Source organism: Somniosus microcephalus, chromosome 33 (genome assembly GCF_052327205.1).
Source record: "Somniosus microcephalus isolate GS21.2 chromosome 33, FLI_Smic_1.0, whole genome shotgun sequence".
NCBI classification, from domain to species: domain Eukaryota; kingdom Metazoa; phylum Chordata; class Chondrichthyes; order Squaliformes; family Somniosidae; genus Somniosus; species Somniosus microcephalus.
This window is the reverse complement of record NC_141019.1, coordinates 21420198-21441608: the sequence shown is the minus strand read 5'-3', so window position 1 is coordinate 21441608 and position 21411 is coordinate 21420198. Positions and strand designations below refer to the sequence as shown.

Below are 21411 nucleotides of genomic sequence, written 5' to 3'. Positions count from 1 at the left end.
ACTACCACAGGGAGTGGTTGAGGCGAATAGCAGAGATGCATTTAAGGGGAAGCTGGATAAACACACGAGGGAGAAAGGAATAGAAGGATATGTTGATGGGGTGAGATGAAGAGGGGCGGGAGGAGGCTCGTGTGGAGCATAAACACCAGCATGGACAAGTTGGACTGAATGGCCTGTTTCTGTGCTGTAGACTCTATGTAATGCTATGTAAACAGTGAGCTGCAGGGATCATCAACAGAATGAATTATGCAGCTGGTTTTTGAACTGAAGACTATTGTACGAGTACAACTGAGTCACTGTAAATGCTAATCGCCCCCCCTCTCCTCTACGTTGAACATTTCAAACCCTTACCTTCATTGGAGCTGTACAGTTGAAAGTCACCTTTAAAAAGCCTGAGGTGCAGGCCTCACCTTCTCACTCGGCCCGGGGGTTAATGGAAGGTCATTGGGTTTCTCATCCAATTTTGGCGTCACCTTGAAGAGCGTGGGTTGGAGAGTGACTTTCCATCAAAGTACCCACAACCTGACCCAGAATCGAACACGAGACAGCTCGTCAAGGTGAATTGAGCAGAAAATAATAGCAGCAGGGTAAATGGGGAAGTCGTGTAACCTCCAACTAATCAGGTTAAAGATAAGTTTGTTTTGTTTAGCATTTGAAACCTAAACAGTGCAAAGGAACTTTTCCTACTGTGTCCACACGAATAGTGAGAAAGATCTTCAGTACAATTATAGATTGTGTCCATCCAAACACGGGTTATGTCTGGGGAGAGTACTTAGAGCTATGTTAGCCATGGCACTATTTCGAAGAAGAGCAGGGGAGTTCTCCCCGGTGTCCTGGGGCCAATATTTATCCCTCAACCAACATCACTAAAACAGATGATCTGGTCATTATCACATTGCTGTTTGTGGGAGCTTGCTGTGCGCAAATTGGCTGCTGCGTTTCCTACATTACAACAGTGACTCCACTTCAAAAGCACTTCATCGGCTGTAAAGCGCTTTAGGACAGCATGAGGTCATGAAAGGCGCTATAGAAATGCAGGTACAGTAATGGGCATTTGTTTGGGTATCCCAGGTTTCCCAGTTGGGACAGTACAATTGGTCTTAGATATCTGAAAAGTAAGCCAATACACTTCAAAGTTTGTGCAAAACACTTGTTGTGTGATGCTCTTAATTCTTTTCCTCAACTTGCTCCCAACAAAGTACTTCATCTTAGTGTCATGTAGCTCAAAATACTTTCCAGACACAACTTAACCTGGGTACTTGTGCCTGATTTCTATGTGTTGGCCGAGAACAGGATCAGGCTCACTTGCGATGCTCTTCATGGTCAAATGGCCTGCCGACAATCACTGTTTAGGCTCCTACATTAAGAATGGCCCAGGACTGGTGGGCAGCTGGTATCCATAGATGAGTTAATACCTTGAGGAGACGAGAGGAAAACCGGGGGAGGGGAACATGGGGGGGGGGGGGGGGGGGGGGGACAGAAGTTAGTTTATTTTTAATATTACATGGTGCCAAAAGGATGAAAGAAAGAAAGTCACCTACTGTTTCACACACGTCCCTCACAACTAAGAACCACAAAAGAGGTTTCATGGACATGACAGATTTTTTAATTAAAAAGCAACAAGTCAAGAGTTTCCTGGAATGCAGCCAGTTTTACAAGATCAGAGCCAAGATGGTGGTTTATGGAAAAGGTGCAAAGAAAGACTTGCATTTCTATAGCACCTTTCACGACCTCATGACATCCCAAAGTGCTTTACAGCCAATTAAGTACTTTTTGAAGCACAATTTGCACACAGCAAGCTCCCACAACAGCAATGTGATAATGACCAGATCATCTGTTTTTAAGTGATGTTGGTTGAGGGATAAATATTGGCTAAGACACCGGGGATAACTCCCCTGCTCTTCGAAATAGTGCCAAGGGATCTTTTGCATCCACCTGAGAGCACAGACCGGGCCTCAGTTTCCCGTCTCATCCGAAAGACGGCACCTCCGACAGTGCAGCACTCCCTCAGCACTGCACTGGAGTGTCAGCCTGGAATTTTGTGTTCAAGTCTCTGGAGTGGGACTTGAACCCACGACCTTCTTGACTCAGAGGCGAAAGTGCTGCCAACTAAGCCAAAGCTCATGTGGTCATCTGTTGCATTTTGTTATTGGTTGCCACAGTAACAGACAAGTGGGCACGGTATTTGGGCTTGCTCGGGTTGTGGTCTGTAAAGCCCTGCCTCTCAGCTCAATGGCTGAGCATTTTAGTTAAGGGTGGTGGATCTCGGTGATTTTCTTTCGTCTGGCGTGGGGAAGGGGCTGCGGGACACAGAGGCAGGACCTAAAGACCACCACTTTTTTTTTTAAATGACTGTTTTTAACTGGTAGCATGGCACCAACTCACTGTGCCACACAGTTACGGGGTGTGGTTTTATGCCTGCGATTTCTTCACAAACTGAATACCCAACTTCTGGTCATGCAGAAAAGGAACACTTCCTCCAATAGGGAGAGAGAGAGAGACAGGTTCACCCCCTCCCTCCCCCACACCAGTCCGAAGGTCGCCAACCCTCCTGGATTGCTCGGGAGTCTCCAGGAATTGAAGATTTATCTCCTGGACACTTCGGTGAGCAAATTTGGGGAAAACCATAGGGACATTTTTTTTTTTTTTTTTTTTTTTTTTAAATGGGTTTTTATTTTTATTTATTAGTTATAAAAATATTAGAGATGAGGGAAAGAAAGGGCTGATTGACTGACAGTCAGGATTAATCCAATCCAATCGGGCAGCAAAGAGTTTGTTCGCTTTCCAATTGGCTGTGGGAAGGTGGGCGCCCGGAGGATGGACCAATGGCGGTCAGCAGTGGGAGGTTATGTGATGAAACTTCCAGGAATACGCCCAAGCAGAGTTGGCGACCCGAGCCAGTCCAATCTGCGCGCCCTCCCCAGCGGCGGATTCCAGCATCGAGTGTTCGAGACGCCCAGCAACAGGCCGCCCCAATCACCCTCTCCGCTACAGGCCGCGGGGCGCACAGGGAGCGCAAGAAAGGGGAGGGGAAATCGCGCCGAAAGAGGCAGTTACATCCTCAACAAAAACACACACTGTTAACAAGTGGATATTGTGAAAGAAAATGATATTTGAATTGAGATAACAAGGGCACGACCTCACGTTGACAGCTAATTCAACAGGCCTCAAATTCAGCACTCCGGGCAAGAGCACCTGTCAGCCTTGTTCATTGTGCAACCAAGTGTAGATAAAGGCCAACATTGTTCAAGCCCAGAATACCAGTATATTGGCACACTCCTCCTCATCAACTGATCCACTCCCAGCACTTGTACTCGATTTACCTTACAGATTGGCTGCTATTGGAACTGCTGCAAATGCACTAGTGTCTCCAGGAGCACGGTATCACCTCAAGGGACGTTTCCCCAACACTCACCCCCCCCATCCCCATGATGCTGCTTGATTGCGTGCGCCCCCGCCCCGCCAAGGCTGAACACTTGGCCATGCCGTTTTCACATAGCTGAGATGGGCTCAGACTGATCAGCAATCAGGGAAGGTCTGCAAGACACCGAGTGCTTCCATTTCTTAATTATTTTATTAATTTAGGGCGAGGGGAATTGTGGTTTGGGGGGGGTGTGGTGATTATTCTTGTTTTATAAGAAGCATTGTAATTGGTTGCCTGTTTTCCTGCCTTGAGATATATACTGTAAACTTATTGGTTAGTTGATTCCATGTGACCTGTGGTGGCCATCTTAAATTCAGTTTTCTACAGTTTGGTTGAGACTGGGTGCTCAACATGTACTGCTGGTTTTTTAAGGTTAATAAAGCCTAGCTTTTGAAAGGCAAGCTACTCTTTATTTCAGGGGGGGAGGGGGAGGGACGGAGATTGGGACCTTTCCGTTTATAGTTATATTCCAAATACAAATCAATGTGGTTCTGGGGAAAGGACGAGCGACGCAAGAGAGGGACACACACAGATAAGCAGGGTCTCCGTCACTATTGTGCCTGTGGAAACTGCTCAAGAGAAGTCACCCGATACATGGAAGCCTTTTCGTGAGAGAGACACACACAGATGGAGACACACCTACAGAGACACACACAGTTAGAGACACATATACAAAGAGACACACATACACCCAGATATATACACACACACAGATATATACACATATACAGAGAAAGACACACATATACAGAGAGAGAGACACACAGACAGATATATACACATACAGAGAGAGACACACACAGACAGATATATATACACATATATACAGAGAAAGACACACATACAGAGTGAGAGAGGGAGACACATATAGAGAGAGACACACACGGGGGGAGACACATACACCCAGATATATACACACACACACACACCCCCAGACATATATACATATACAGAGAGAGAGACACATACAGAGAGACACACACACATGTAGAGAGAGACACACACACAAATCGTGATACATATTGAGACAGAATTGTAATGTATATACCTTTAAGGGGGGAACTATGTTTTACAGCTCATGTATACTGCAGTACCGGCAGTGACCACACCTGTATATAGCAGTGAGTAGTAATCTGTACAGACCAGTTGCAGTGTGAGCCACGTTGAGTAAACACCTGTTGTACCGTTCTCCGCAGTCTGTGTCTTATTATACACGGACGCAACAAGAATAACAGGGAGACACAAAAATTGTGATAAAGAAAGAGAGACAGAGAGAAGTAGAGACAGGCACTCGCAGATGGAAACACAGGAGAGAGAGACACAGACAGAAAAACAGGCAGACACAAAGAAAGAGATGTTACTACAACAACTTGCATTTATATCATGCCTTTAACCGAGAAATATGTCCCAAGACACTTCACAGAGGTGCAATAATAAAAATGAGGTGCGCACATCCAGGAGTGAGGGTAAAAGTCCCATTCAGTTAAAATGCAAGCTAGTTGTTTACAACCGATTGGTCACTTCACACAGGCAGCTATTTAATCAGAGCAACCAGTAATATTGGTCTCCTGCAATTGGTGCAGCTACGAAGCCACAAGGTCCCCATGAACGTGTTTAGTCATTTACCTGCACATTTTATTCCTCTCGATTTTTTGCATTTTCTGTGATCACAGAGGTGACTTGTGCGACACCAATCGGAGTGATGGTCGCAATCACAGTCCGTGGACAGGACGTGCCCTCTCCACCTGGCACGAGCTGGCTTCCACTGCACTGATTCCTGGAACTTGTTTGAATTCAGATTGTGGGAGACTGGAGTCTGCAAGCGGGCTCCCAGTGTTCACACTGCTAAATCGGAGTCCCTATCCTGGCGGCAGAATCATAGACCCAGAAAACCTCGAAGCCACGGTTAAAATTCCCTTTTCTCCTTCAAAAGATTGATTTAATATTTTCTGCAAATCATCCACTCGGCCCTGTTCACTTTAACAAGCTGATCCGGAAACATTTCCGAGAGTTCAATTTTTACTGGGACACTCTCACCAAATCCACCCTAAATGGAGCAGAAATGGCTATTCACCTATACTGTATATACACATTGGAGAGAGAGGCTTATGGGGAATCTATCAAGCTCAGAGCCTTTAACACAGCACAATGTCCCAAGGCACTTCACGGTTGAGGGGTCAGGCCCCGAAAGGAGTAGGAGGGAGGTTACAGGAGGTCGGTTTTAAGGAGGCTTCTGAAGGTGGAGAAGGCTGAAACAAGGTGGAGGGGTTTAAGGAGCGAGTTCCCGAGTGTGGGAGCAGGACGGGGGGTGGTGGGGGGGGTGAGGAGCCACTGACCACAAAGTGAAGGAAGAGGGGAAGGCACAGGGGACCAGAGCCGGAAGAGAGGAGGGTGTGATCAGGGATACAAGGCTGGAGGAGAATGCAGAGGTTGGGTGGAGCGAGGCCACTTTGGGGTGGGGAACTGATGGAGGTCAGCAAGGGCAGAGGACACAGCTGAGAGGGACCTTGTGTGGGATAGGATACAGGTGATAAAGTTCTGGGTGAATTGGGGAACTCCTTACCTACCTATCTACAGCTTGCAATCACTGATCATTACTTTTGGATGTACCCCATCCTCTATCCTATACTTTTCAACCTTGGTGCTGCCCTGCATGGTGGGTCATCACCCTTCACCTAATTGTATCAATTCGATAGCTCGTCACCCCGTATATGCAAAGTTGAAGTGGTAACTATACGGGCCCAATGACTCAGTAGCTAAGTGCACTATCCAGTGTGGTGCTGAGTCATGGGGCCTTCCCAGATCTGAGTCAGCTGATCAGTGACAGGGAAGCGGTTGGGGTACTACCCTTGACCACACCCACGTATGTGACAGCACTTTCAGATGAGGGAAGAAAATTTGGGGCTTTTACACAATAGGAAGGCAGTAGGAGACGAGATACACAGCTCTCCATCTAGACAACTCCGCCTCAAGATGGAATCGAGCCAAGGTGTGGGAAGCCAGGAACAGTAGCGTTCCCTGGAATTGTGGGACCACGTACGTGCCATCAAATGAAGGGAGCCAATCTCAGTGAAGCAAAGCCAGGGAACTGGTCCCAGGGATTTGAACTCTGGGTCACCTCATTACAACGTTCACAGAAACCAGCTCCTGACCCACAGTGACTTGTGCGGCTCATCCAAAACAGGATTTGAGAGCAAGCACAGAAGTAGAAGTGCCTCAGGAGTTTATGGGTCCTGATGTTGAGAGGTACCTGTTGTACATAAGAACATAAGAAATAGGAGCAAGAGTAGGCCATTTGGCCCTTCGAGTCTGCTCCGCCATTCAATAAGATCATGGCTGATCATCTACCTCATCTCCACTTTCCTGCACTATCCCCAGATCCTTTGATTCCCTTAATATTCAAAAATCTATCGATCTCTGTCTTGAATATACTCAACGACTGAGCCTCCACAGCCCTCTGGGGTAGAGAATTCCAAAGATTCACACCCTCTGAGTGAAGAAATTTCTCATCTCAGACCTAAATGGCCGACCCCTTATTCTGAGACTGTGACCCCTGGTTCTAGACTCCCCAGCCAGGGGAAACATCCTCCCTGCATCTACCCTGTCAAGCCCTGTAAGAATTTTGTATGTTTCAATCAGATCACCTCTCATTCTTCTAAACTCTCTAGAGAATATAGGCCTAGTCTACTCAATCTGTCCTCATAGGACAATCCCCCCATCCCAGGAATCAGTCTGGTGAACCTTCGTTGCACTCCCTCTATGGCAAGTATATCCTTCCTTAGGTAAGGAGACCAAAACTGTCCACAATACTCCAGGTGTGGTCTCACCAGGGCCCTATATAATTGCAGTAAGACGTCTTTACTCTTATACTCAAATCCTCTTGTAATAAAGGCCAACATACCATTTGCTTTCCTAATTGCTTGCTGTACCTGCATGTTAACTTTCAGTGATTCGTGTACAAGGACATCCAGGTCCCTCTGAACACCAACATTTCCCAATCTCTTACCATTTAAAAGATACTTTGCTTCTCTATTTTTCCTACCAAAGTGGATAACTTCACATTTCTCCACATTATATTCCATTTGCCATGTTCTTGCCCACTCACTTAGCCTGTCTATATCCCTTTGAAGCCTCTTTGCATCCTCCTCACAACTTACATTCCCACCTAGCTTTGTATCATCAGCAAACTTGGATATATTACATTTGGTCCCCTCATCCAAATCATTGATATAGATTGTGAATAGCTGAGGCCCAAGCACTAATCCTTGTGGTACCCCACTAGTTACAGCCTGCCAACTCGAAAATGGCCCGTTTATTCCTACTCTCTGTTTTCTGTCCGTTAATCAATCCTCAATCCATGCTAGTATATTACCCCCAATCCCATGAGCCCTAATTTTGTTTAATAACCTCTTGTGTGGCACCTTATCGAATGCCTTCTGAAAATCCAAATACACCACATCCACTGGTTCCCCCTTATCTATTCTGCTAGTTACAACCTCAAAAAACTCGAACAGATTTGTCAAATATGATTTCCCTTTCATAAATCCGTGTTGACTCTGCCCAATTCTATTATTATTTTCTAAGTGCCCTGTTACCACGTCCTTAATAATAGATTCTAGCATTTTCCCTACTACTGATGTCAGGCTAATTGGTCTGTAGTTCCCCGTTTTCTCTCTCCCTTAAATAGTGGGGTTACATTCACTACCTTCCAATCCACGGGAACTATTCTAGAATCTATGGAATTTTGGAACATGACAACCAATGCATCCACTATCTCTATAGCCAACTCTTTCAAAATCCTAGGATGTAGGCCATGAGGTCCAGGGGATTTATCGGCTTTCAGTCCCATTAATTTATCCAGTACTTCTTTTTAACCTAATAATTTCTTTCAGTTCCTCATTCTCGCTAGACCCTTGGTTCTCCACTATTTCGGGGAAGTTTTTTGCGTCTTTTTCCGTGAAGACATACACAAAGTATTTGTTTAATGTCTCTTCCATTTCCTTATTCCCCATTATAATTTCTCCTCCCTCAGCCTATAAGGGGCCCACATTTAAGTTGGCTAATCTTTTCCTTTTTACATACCTATAGAAGCTTTTACAGTCTGTTTTTATGTCTCTCGCTAATTTACTCTCATATTCTATTTTCCCTTTCTTTATCAATTTCTTGGTCCTCCTTTGCTGAATTCTAAAATCCTCAGGCTTACTACTCTTTTTGACAACATTATAAGCCTCTTCCTTTGATCTAATACTATCTTTAACTTCTCTTGTTAGCCACAGTTGGACCACTTTTCCTGTGGGATTTTTGTGCCTTAAAGGAATGTATATTTGTTATAAATTATGTATTAATTCTTCAAATGCTAACCATTGCTCGTCCACTGTCATACTTTTTAATATAGTTTCCCAATCTACCTTAGCCAACTCAGCCTTCATACCTGCGTAGTTTGCTTTGTTTTGATTGAAGACCCTAGTTTCGGATTTAACTAAATCACTTTCAAACTCAATATAAAATTCTATCATATTATGGTCACTCTTCCCTAAAGGGTCCTTTTACTACAAGGTTATTCATTAACCCTTTCTCATTGCACAATACTAGATCTAAAATAGCCTGTTCCCTTGTTGGTTCCTCAACATACTGATCTAGAAAACTATCTTGCATACATTCCATGAATATACATGGTGTGCATACATGATGCTGGCAGGTGGGGAGGGGAGGCGGGGAAAGGGGGGAGGATTTGAGAGAAAGAGATAGGGGAAATTCCATTGGGTCGCGAGGCAAGAAGTCAAGTTCTGAAATCTGTACTTGGTAGAGAAAATGCACTGAAATCAACAAATGAAGTATTGGAGTTCCCAGTTTCTACCCCTTGACATTTACATATCACATAAAAAAGTAATAAACGTAGAGAACACTCTGGCTTTTGTGGTTCAAAACCTCATCCAACTCTCAATTGTGTGCGGAACTCAAAGCTGTAGAACTCGGTTCTTTCTCAGCCCATTCAAATCGTTGCAAAGGCTTTCCCCAGACATTTCTAGTTATTAACAATTTGCTCAGTGACAAAGCTCCAGGGCTATCTGCCTACTCCTACTGAGCAAACATCATTGAAAGTGAAGGCCAGGTGTGGCTCAGCCCTTAAAGTGGTCAGGGTTTTAGACCCAAGCAAGCAAGTTCCTAGCCAAGGTGAAGCTAGCATTTATTTACTTCTTGTTCATTACCTTCCAAAGACAGCAGATCTACAGGGAGAGGAGAGCTGGCTTGGTCTTGGCTGCAAGGACTCTTGAGGAGGGGGTTGCAGTGGCAGTGCTAGTCAGAGATGGAGAGGAAGGGCTGTCTTTGTTCTACCGTTCACGGGGTGGAGTTAAGATGTGGCAGTCGGACTTGTGCCAATATCCAGCAGGAGGGGCTGCTAAGACACATTATTTACACTGAAGCATCACCGTTAACCCATGTATGGGGCCTCCAATCTGTGCAGAATTTGGTGATCTATACTGGGATGCATTACGGGTGGTACAATTGGTCTCAGCATCCATGGGTTAGGACAATCATCCAAAACTCTGCTGCCCACATCCAATCTCGCACCAAGTCCCGTTCACCCATCACCCCTGCGTGCGCTGATCTACATTGGCTCCCGGTTAAGCAACGCCTCAATTTTAAAATTCTCAACCTTGTGTTCAAATCCCGCCATGGCCTCACCCCTCCCTATCTCTCTAACCCCCTCCAGCCCCACAACCCTCCGAGAAAACTGTGCTCCTCCAATTCTGGTCTCTTGCGCGTTCCTCAATTTCCTTCACCCTACCACTGGCGGCCATGCCTTCAGCCGCCTAGGCCTTAAGCTCTGCAATTCCCTCCCTAAATCTTTCCACCCTCCTTTAATACGCTCTTTAAAACCTACCTCTTTGACCAAGCTTTTGGTTCCCTGTTCCAATATCTCTTTATGTGGCTCGGTGTCAAATGTTGTCTGATAATCGCTCCTGTGCAGCGCCTTGGGACGTTTTACTACGTTAAAGGCGCTAGACAAATGCAAGTTGAAATATTCAGCAATCCCTGCTGGAAATGGGCACGTCTGACAAGATTGGTGTCATTGCAATGTCTTCTGCAGTGGCATAACCTCCCAACATGCATTGTCAGGGGTCAAACATGAACAATGGACTTGAGCGAGGTACCAGAGACCAACGAAAGCTCACCGAGTCAACGCCTTCAGGAGAGGAAGGGAGAAACTTGGGAGAGAGGAAAAAAAAACTCTTAGGGGGAGAAATTGGGTGGAGCCGCAAACGGGGTGCCAAGCTCGCCTGGGCGCCGGATTTAGCGCAGCGTTTGGAGCAGCAGCGACCGCCGGAAATTCAGCTTGAGCGCTCCAAGAGGGACATGGGGCGAGGCTTGAGGCGCTCCGCGTCCCTCTTAGGGCGCTGAAACTGAATATCGCAGCGCAACGTGCCGCAGCGCCACACGCTGCGGCACGGCGCGCTGCGGTACTGCAGGCCTTCCTCCCGTTCTTAAGGGGGAGGGGCCTGCACCAGCGCGATCGGAGATCGCGAGTGCCGGCAAAAGAGCCCGGCACTGAGGAGAAGTGCCGGGCTCTCGGAAAACAGCCGGCACTGCCGCGGGGGGGTGATCAGGAGGCCGGGGACGGAGGTGCTGGCAGGCGGCCGCCGAAAAAAACGGCCGCCCCGCACCTCCACCTTAATTTGCACCACTGCCGCCACAGGAAGGCCCCGTGAACTGGGCGCCATTTGCGAACGGCGCTACAGAGGCGGTCGCTGCCAAATATCGAGATGGGGCGGTAGCGGGGCGCTGCACACACCGATGACGTCATCGGAGGTGGCGCAGCGCAACAGGTTAACGCTGCCATTAACGCCCCAGCTAAGTATCGCAGGAGGTACGGCCAGTGGCGCTAAAGCCACTGAGTGCCCTCTTTAGGCGCTAACTTGTGGCGCAGCCCACCGAATTTCTAGGCCTTAATCTGTAAAATGTGTCGTTTCTATTGCGGAGACGGTAGGCAGAAATGGTGACACCTGGTATATGGGTGCCACTCCGTGTCCATTCACTGTGGCACAGTGTGCAAACTTAACAATCTACCAGTTGGAAAATACCAAAACAAAGGGTTCCATTAGATCAAACGTTTACTTTCTGTTATTTAGAAACATCTCCTGTGGCAGTTCTTATAATCGGCACTGAGCAATCTGCAATGCTAAAATGCTCAATTGACGCAAAAACTATTCTAAGCAGCCATTGATCTGAGCAACATTTATCTTGTAGAGATAATTAAGGAAATGGGAAAGGTAAATCTGGAATACTGCTTTAAGTTGTAAGTGTGGGGCAAGGGGCCACACATTCACACGAGTAAGAGACAAACATAGGCCTGATAGCAGGAAGTTCTTTGCAGAGAGTGACCAACACTTGGAATGGACTCCTGGACACAGTTGTGAAGGTGAAAACCCTAGAATCATTTAACAAACAGATGCTGAAATGAGGGGAACTCCAGGATCTTTCCTAATGGGTGAATCAAGATGAATGGACCTCCTCAGCCGTAATTATCCTGCGGCTGCTCAATAATAGTTACGGTGAATGAATACTTGGCTGCAGCTACTGCTGATGCTCTAGCTGATCCTATCACTCAGGTTTTATCATTTAAAAACATAAGGAAACATAGGAGAGACCATTTGGCCCACTGTCCATCCATGACTACCTCAACTGTGGAATTTCCTCCCTCTTCCCCAAGATCACTATACTCTCTTCTTAACCCCCATATGAATCAAACAGATCGATTAGTAATGAGTTTGTTGATGGCAGATTTTTTTTAAAGTTTCTCAACAGTCATTAACTTGGCTGTCTGGTGCCACGCTATACTGATACCTCAATTCATCCCGATACTCCCAGGATAAATCAGACAGCTGCTTGCAACCGACAAATAACGTGTGCACAAACCAGCCCGTTATAAAAGGAGTTAGCTAGCCTTCAGTAATTGAAGTCGCGACTCACTGCACCATCTCTGACTCGAACGCATTCTTTCCCAGGACCTCAAGACTGTGGAGCTCCTCGGGTCCCTTGGTTTTCCCTTCCTCGTACAATCTTACAGGCTTTCAACAACCTTAGCGTCACCTGATCACTTGACTTACCTCGTCTTCTCACTCACTTCCGTCAAGCCCGACGGTGGCCCACACAGGAGCAACTACCTCTGAAGACATGGGGGACGGGACGCCGTGGGCAGGGGGATGTCAAGAGCAATTCCAAGATTTGGAGGAGGGGAGGGGAGGGGAAAAAAAAAAGAGGACATAACCCACATCAAAAATAGCGGGAGGGAGCCATCCCCTCATTCCACTCCCCGCCCCCTCTCCCTGGGGTGGTTATTACTACAATCCCAAGTTAAAGAGCTCGGCCCTTCACAAGATCCCTTTTCTTGCAATTGTAGAAGCAGTAAAGCTGTCTGGAAGCATTCATTGTGCAGAAACAGATGGTGTTGCCCACATCACTGGTGCCACTGGCAACAAACCCATTATATAGAAGTGCACCCCTGGGAATACATTTATTGTACAGTCTTGTTTTCCACATGCCACCACAACCAAAGCCGGCGCCGCCACAGCCAAAGCCGGCGCCGCCACAGCCAAAGCCGGCGCCGCCACAGCCAAAGCCGGCGCCGCCACAGCCAAAGCCGGCGCCGCCACAGCCAAAGGCAGTGCCACCACAGCCAAAGCCAGTGCAACCACAGCCAAAGCCAGTGCAACCACAGCCAAAGCCAGTGCAACCACAGCCAAAGCCAGTGCAACCACAGCCAAAGCCAGTGCAACCACAGCCAAAGGCAGTGCCACCACAGCCAAAGCCACCAGAGTCAAAGCCAGTGCCACCACAGCCAAAGCCAGTGCCACCAGTCAAAGCCAGTGCCACCAGTCAAAGCCAGTGCCACCACAGCCAAAGGTAGTGCCACCACAGCCAAAGGCAGTGCCACCAGCCAAAGGCAGTGCCACCACAGCCAAAGCCAAAGGCAGTGCCACCACAGCCAAAGACAGTGCCACCACAGCCAGTGCCACCACAGCCAAAGCCAGTGCCACCACAGCCAAAGCCACCACAGCCAAAGGCAGTGCCACCACAGCCAGTGCCACCACAGCCAGTGCCACCACAGCCAAAGGCAGTGCCACCACAGCCAAAGCCAGTGCCACCAGAGCCAAAGCCAGTGCCAGAGCCAAAGCCACCACAGCCAAAGCCAGTGCCACCACAGCCAAAGCCACCAGTCAAAGCCAGTGCCACCAGTCAAAGCCAGTGCCACCAGTCAAAGCCAGTGCCACCAGTCAAAGCCAGTGCCACCAGTCAAAGCCAGTGCCACCACAGCCAAAGCCAGTGCCACCACAGCCAAAGCCAGTGCCACCACAGCCAAAGCCACCACAGTCAAAGCCAGTGCCACCAGTCAAAGCCGGCGCCACCACAGCCAAAGGCTCACTACCAGCAAATAAAAGAACTGCCACTTTCAACACTGGATGTCACCAACCACCATTTTCTTCTAGCTGTAGGCCGAGCTCTCACCCTTTCTGTATTGCTACCATATACAAGGTTTCCTCCCAACAATGGGGAAGGTCCGTGACCAGAAATGTAAAAGTTGTGAATGCAAATCGGAAACAACTGCATGCAAAAGCTCCAATTGTGAACTGTTCCAATGAATCGGGCAGCTTTAACTCCATAGCTAACAACACACCCATTGTAACCATTGGGGAGGGCGGAGAACGAGATTTTCCCCATCCAGTATATGTGTGGCCCTTTGCCCACTGCGCCACCGCAGCTGTAACTCTGGAGCTGAAAGTGTTAATTTGGACAGAAACTAAATGCAGTCAAACCAGCAATTTCTTTTTTTGTTGTTGGAGAAAGGCAGTTAAAAAGAACACAATCAGATTGCGGGGTGTTGGCACATCGCGCTTGTGGGGACGCGGTGCTGAATTCAGGTATTTGGACGTTTCATGGGGCAAGTCCAGCTTTCTGGTGGGGAGTTACTGTGCAGGCTCAAGTCTGATCACTGCCTTTCGAAGAATCATGTTATCTAGTATATACAACACAGAAACAGGCCATTCGGCCCAACTGGTCCATGCCAGCGTTTATGCTCCACACGAGCCTCCTCCCACCCCTCTTCATCTCACCCCATCAACATATCCTTCTATTCCTTTCTCCCTCGTGTGTTTATCGAGCTTCCCCTTAAATGCATCTCTGCTATTCGCCTCAACCACTCCCTGTGGTAGCGAGTTCCACATTCTCACCACTCTCTAGGACACAAAGCTGGGTGGACGTGTGTGCTGTGAGGAGGATGCCAAGAAACTCCAGTATGATTTGGACAGGTTGGGTGATTGGGCAGAAGCATGGCAGATGCAGTATAATGTGGATAAATGCAAGGTTATCCACTTTGGTGACAAAAACAGGAAGGCAGATTATTATCTGAACGGCAATAGATTGGGAGAAGAGGAAGTGCAACGAGACCTGGGTGTCCTTGTGCACCAGTCGCTGAAGGTAAGCATGCAGGTGCAGCAGGCAGTTAAGAAGGCAAATGGTATGTTGGCCTTCGTAGCGAGAGGATTCGAGTACAGGAGCAAGGATGTCTTGCTGCAGTTGTACAGGGCCTTGGTGAGACCACACCTTGAGTATTGTGTGCAGTTTTGGTCGCCTTATCTGAGGAAGGATGTTCTTGCCATGGAGGAAGTGCAGCGAAGATTCACCAGACTGATACCTGGGATGGCAGGAATGACGTATGAGGAGAGATTGGGTCAATTGGGCTTATACTCGTTGGAGTTTAGAAGAATGAGAGGGGATCTCATTGAAACTTATAAAATTCTAACAGGACTAGACAGACTAGATGCAGGAAGGATGTTCCCAATGGCGGGGAGTCCAGAACCAGGGGTCACAGTCTAAGGATAAGGGGTAAGCCATTTAGGACAGAAATGAGGAGGAATTTCTTCACCCAGAGAGTGGTGAACCTGTGGAATTCTCTGCCACAGAAGGCAGTTGAGGCCAATTCATTAAATATATTCAAGAAGGAGTTGGATATATTTCTTAAGGCTAAAGGGATCAAGGGATATGGAGAGAAGGCAGGGACAGGGTACTGAATTTGGATGATCAGCCATGATCTCATTGAATGGCAGAGCAGGCTCGAGGGGCCGAATGGCCTACTCCTGCTCCTATCTTCTATGTCTCTATGTTTCGATAAAAGAAGTTTCTCCTGACTATTAGTGACTATCTTATATTGATGGCCCCTAGTTCTGGTCTCCCCCACTAGTGGAATCACCTTGATGTATACTCTATCAAACCCTTTCATAATTTTAAAGAACTCTATTAGGCCACCTCTCAGTCTTCTCTTTTCTAGAGAAGATAGCCCCAGCCTGTTCAATCTTTCATAAAAGGTATAACCTCTCAGTTCTGGTATTATTCTAGTAAATCTTTTTTGCACCCTCTCCAGTGCCTCTATATCCTTTTTATAATATGGAGACCAGAACTGTACACAGTGCTCCAAGTGTGGTCCAACCAAGGTTCGATACAAGTTTAACATCACTTCTCTGCTTTTCAATTCTATCCCTCTGGAAATGGTTTGTTTGCTTTTTTTTACACACACACACATTCAAAAAGGGCTCCAATTGGCTGTGAATTGGGTGTCAAAGCCTCCTAATCCTTTTACGTAGGAGACTGGAGGAAGAAGCTTTTACGACTACAGTGGAACAATAGCGTGATTTGAAACAAAACAATGAACTCAAAGCAGTGCGGCTTTTAAAAGCCTGTAATGGGCGGAGGTAATGTACTTTTAGCAGGTGGATACCAGATTACTTTCTATATGCTCACTCCGCCAACAGCTCAGGGTTCATTTAACTCTCAGTCTGGCTGGGTTCCTTTCCTCAATACTTGACACACAAAAATAGTTATTGTGGAGCCTCTCAGTGTTCTTCCACTCTGTCGACATGACATTAATGGAACCAGGATTCAACGTGCAAAATTCAATGCACTTCCTGTTTCAGTTTCCACCAGTTTTTCTTCTCCTGAAGGTGCCGAGCTTTGCTGGGGTACAGTTCCCTCCGGCACCTCGCCCCAAGTTTTTTATTTTATTTTGTTGCTGAGCAACCTAGGTGAAAGGCTGAGGCCCACAGTGCAAATTGGCTGCCGCGTTTCCTATATTACAACAGTGACTACATTCAAAAGCACTTCATTTGCTGTAAAGCACTTTGGGACATCCTGAGGTCGTGCAAGGTGTTATATTCATACGAACATACGAATTAGGAGCAGGAGTTGGCCACTCGAGCCTGCTCCGCCATTCAATAAGATCATGGCTGATCTGATTACTCCACATTCCCGCCTACTCCCGATAACCTTTCACCCCCTTGCTTACCAAGAATCTATCTACCTCTGCCTTAAAAATATTCAAAGACTCTGCTTCCACCGCCCTCTGAGGAAGAGAGTTCCAAAGACTCACGACCCTCTGAGAAAAAATGTCTTCTCATCGCTGTCTTAAATGGGCGACCCCTTATTTTTAAACAGTGACCCCTAGTTCTAGATTCTTCCACAAGAGGAAACATCCTCTCCACATCCACCCTGTCCAGACCCCTCAGGATCTTATATGTTTCAATCAAGTCACCTCTTACTCTTCTAAACTCCAGCGGATACAAGCCTAGCCTGTCCAACCTTTCCTCATAAGACAACCCACCCATTCCAGGTATTAGTCCAGTAAACCTTCTCTGAACTGCTTCCAACGCATTTACATCCTTCCTTAAACAAGGAGACCAATACTGTACACATATAAATGAAAGTCTATCTTTCTTGTATTGATAGAATAAAAAAAAATGGGCTTGCATTTACATAGAGCTGTTCACATCTTTAGAATGTCCCAAAGTACTTCATAGCCAATTTGTGTATAGCAAGGTCCCACAAATAACAATGAGATAATGACCAGATAATCTGTTGCTCATGGTGTTGGTTGAGGGACGAATGTTGGCCAAGACACCAGGAGAACCCCCAGCGCGTTTCAAAAAAGTGCCATGGGATCTTTCACGTCCACCCGAGAGGGCCCACGGGGCTACACAAATATCACAGGGGGTGCAGGGGCGGGGGGGTGTTCATCCAAGATTGAAATAAAGGCATGTCAATGGGACATAGCAGAAGGAACCTTGCTCCACACGTAACCTGCACTGTAACTGACTTGGAAGGGCTTGGTGTGGATGCCCGGAGGGTGAGCTTTCACTACCGACCAGGGTGTAAAACGGGCGGGAGTGGACCGGCTGCCCATTGAACATCTAAAACAAAAATTGGGGCGGGGTGTGGACAGGTGGCTGATCCTCGACCACCCTTTTCCTGCCCAGTGGAAAAAGTGAACATTCATCCCCATGTGTCCGCGACGGGAAAGTGTTCCACACCCCAACGCTAACCTCCCCCCACCCCTTGATGAGCACCAAAATTCCTCTGCAATATACATAAATTCAAAGTGGTACTGCAGCTTGGCAATGCATTTACCAGGCTTGGTGACAAAGATGTGGGCGATGACAAAACACCACCAGCCACAGCTAGTGCAATTATTTGATTCCATTTCTGATTTTTTTTTTTTTAAACCACCGCCTTCTTAAAAACGAAAGTGCATCACATACAATTGCACTAAAGCAGACTTGGCTGGGACTTTCTACTCAAGTGCTTGCCAACCCGCAACGCTCCAAGCTAGCGTGAGCGGAGGTGGAAAATGCCGGCCGCTGTGTCTGTACTGTAGTACAGAAGGAAGCCATTCAGCCCCTCGAGCCATTCAATTAGATCATGGCTGATCTGTAGCTCAACTCCATTCATCTACCTTGGCTCCATATCCCTTGGCACCCTTGCCTAACAAAAATCTACCAATCTCAGTCTTGAAATCCCCAGCATCCACAGCCTGTTGGGGGAGAGAATTCCAGATTTCCACTACCCTTTATGCGAGAAAGTACTTCCTGATTTCACCTCGTTCGAATTTTAAGGTTATACCCCCTTCACAATCACAGAATCACAGAAACCCCACAGTGCAGATAGAGGCCATTTCGGCCCATCGAGCCTGCACCGACACATATCCCACCCGATCCCCGTAACCCCTACACCAACACATATCCCACCCTATCCCCGTAACCCCACGTATTTAATCCCCCTAACACTAAGGGTCAATTTATCATAGCCAATCAACCTAACCCGCACATATTCCCCCCCCCCGCCAACCCCACCAGAGGAAATAGCTTCTCCGTATCTACCCCATCGAATCTCTATCATTTATCATCATGATTCTAACAACCAGCGTAGCATAGACGGAAGGAAAGAACATTTCCAAGAACATAGCCGAGCTAAAAACGCCAAAATGCTGTTCCGAGGGAGACAAGTTTGATGTTTTTTTCCCCACGTGTTGCATCAAATAATCTCAAAGTTACACAAAATAGGTGGGAGCCAAAGGAGACGCTTCCTTTTTAAAAAAAAAACCTACTCCCAGTGCGAATTGTTGTGAAGATATTGAAGATCTCGCAGCAGAGATCGAAGCCTGGCTCACAGCTCGTGTCATCACCCAGTGAAGTACAGAAAGTCTCAAGGCCGGATGAGACCATGCCTGGGACATTCTATTTCTGCTCTCCCCGCTCAGTTTTAACGGATGGAGCATTGCAAATCCATTGGTTCATCTGCTCGGCCTTTCCCCGTCATCCTTGCACTTGTAACCAATAACGTGTTTCTCTTCAAGATACATGTCCAAGTTCACCTGGAAGATAGCCCCGTCACTTGCCCCTACAGCCTCCATTGGTAAGCTATTCCAAAATAGCTTCAGTGAAGTAAGGTTTTCTTATATCCTTTCTGAATTCCCCTTTTCAGCTTCTACTCATGTCCCCTTGTTCTGCAGTCTCGTACTAAATCAAATATCCTCGGCATCCCATATAATCATATCCTCCCCTCAGTCTTTCCTCTCCAATGAGGAAAGTCACAGTTCTGCAAATCTATTCTCATGTTTTATTCTCTAGTCTCATCATTCAAGTAGCTCTTCTCTGTGCCTTTTCTAGCTCAGCTACATCCTTACTATAGTGAGGGTTAAAGAACTATATCAGATAGGAGTTATTACCAAGCTTTTTTTAAATGTTCATTCTCAGGGATGTGGGCGTCGCTGGCAAGGCCAGCATTTATTGCCCATCCCTAATCGCCCCTCGAGAAGGTGGTGGTGAGCCGCCTTCTTGAACCGCTGCAGTCCGTGTGGTGAAGGTACTCCCACAGTGCTGTTAGGGAGGGAGTTCCAGGATTTTGACCCAGCGACGATGAAGGAACGGCGATATATGCTCAAGTCAGGATGGTGTGTGACTTGGAGGTGGTGGTGTTCCCATGCGCCTGCTGCCCTTGTCCTTCTAGGCGGTAGAGGTCGTGGGTTTGGGAGGTGCTGCCGAAGAAGCCTTGGCGGGTTGCTGCAGTGCATCTTGTAGATGGTACATACTGCCGCCACGGTGCGGTGGTGGTGGTGGAGAGGGTGGATGTTTAAGGTGGTGGGTGGGGTACCAATCAAGCGGGCTGCTTTGTTGCGCAATTTTGCTCTGTGAATAATGCAACTTTGCATCAAAAGTTCTGGAAGCTGCAAGAAGTGCTGGTTTGAGAGTGATAACACATAACTTGACCTACCTGCTGCAGCCAAAGTGAAATAAGAGTCAAACTAAATACTGCCTTTTAAAATCGGATGGTATTGGCCGACTCGAAATAACGAGTAGATACTGGACAGAGAGAACAGCAGCAAACAAAAGGGGGGGGGGGGAATTAACTCTGCACAACAGGTAAAATTAATGGAAAGATTTATTTATCACACTATGTGCTTAAGTGGGAGAGGCGGCGAGCAAGAACCCCCGTGGAACACATTTGAGTTTGGCTGCCTGCCAATTAGCAATTATAAACACTCTCCGTGCAAGGACTGCGAAAACAATCTCCAAGAGCAGCCCAGCCAATCAATCAGCTCAAGTCGATAAAAAGCACAAACTGCAGACACCTGTAGCTTCGATAATATTTTAAAGGAACGCAAGGAAAGCAGACTTCCCCATTCCCTCCACATCTCTCGCCCCTAAACATGATACTTAATTGACAATTCCAATTAAGTCCGAGAACTAGCTAATCTCCACTCTTGCGAGTTGAACGTCCCCAATGCTGTGTGTAGATTTACTGGTTGATTTTTTTTAATGTAATGTAGTAACAACCACCCCCCCCCCCCCAAAAAAAAAACCATGCACGATAATATTGTGCTGCGTCAGAATATGGAGAGCGAGGAGTGGGGCAGTGGGAGATTAAACGTGAACCTGAGACACTCACCTCTTGGAGTTCTGGCCGATTCGTTTCCTCTTTCGGCCCAGGAAAATGTTTCTTGTGGTGGCGATCATGGTGCACAGCCCGGGGTGGGAGCTCGGTATTTGCGAAGCTCCGTTTAGCCCGAGTGTTTGACTTGACATCCTTCGAGCGAGCTGGAGGAAGCGGTGAAACTGACGAGGAGTTCTTTGAAGCTGACAGACCAGGAACTCTGGGGCTTGTAGTCGCTCTGTCTCTGTGTTCTCCACATGCACAACAGGAATTCGTCACGGCCCAGACCTCCTGCTTCGCGATTACATCATTCATTGTGCTTTCTGTAGTTAGTAGTCAAATTCAAAGTCATATTAATCTATGAGCATTTGAACTGATAATTTCAGTACAAACTAGCCTGATTATTCGATGCAGTACAAATATATATATACAAAATTAGCTTGGTGGGTTAATCCGCTGCCTTGTGCAGTACTGAACCATAAAGACCAAGAATACTCCAGTTTCTTGGTGTCAGTGGGTAGCACTCTCGCTTATAAGTTAGATGAAGGTTGTGGGTTCAAGTCCCACCCCAGAGACTTGAGCACAAAAATCTAGGCTGACACTCCAGTGCAGTGCTGAGGGAGTGCTGCACTGTCGGTTTGGATGAGACGTTAAATCAAGGCCGTCTGCTCTCTCAGGTGGATGTAAAAGATCCCAGGGCAATATTTCGAAGAAGAGCAGGGGAGATC

The 21411-nt window shown here is 47.1% G+C and overlaps 1 protein-coding gene across 1 annotated transcript in view; it reads right to left on the bottom strand.

The window, feature by feature from the left end:
* Positions 1-20992, bottom strand: part of LOC147096997 (aryl hydrocarbon receptor-like) — a 135061-nt gene extending 114069 nt beyond the window's left edge. The window contains exon 1 of the mRNA XM_085972717.1: positions 20699-20992. Coding sequence (XP_085828843.1) covers positions 20699-20835 — 137 coding nt within the window. The 5' untranslated portion in view covers positions 20836-20992. The remainder of the gene's footprint in view (positions 1-20698) is intronic.
* Between the last annotated feature and the right edge of the window lie 419 nt (positions 20993-21411).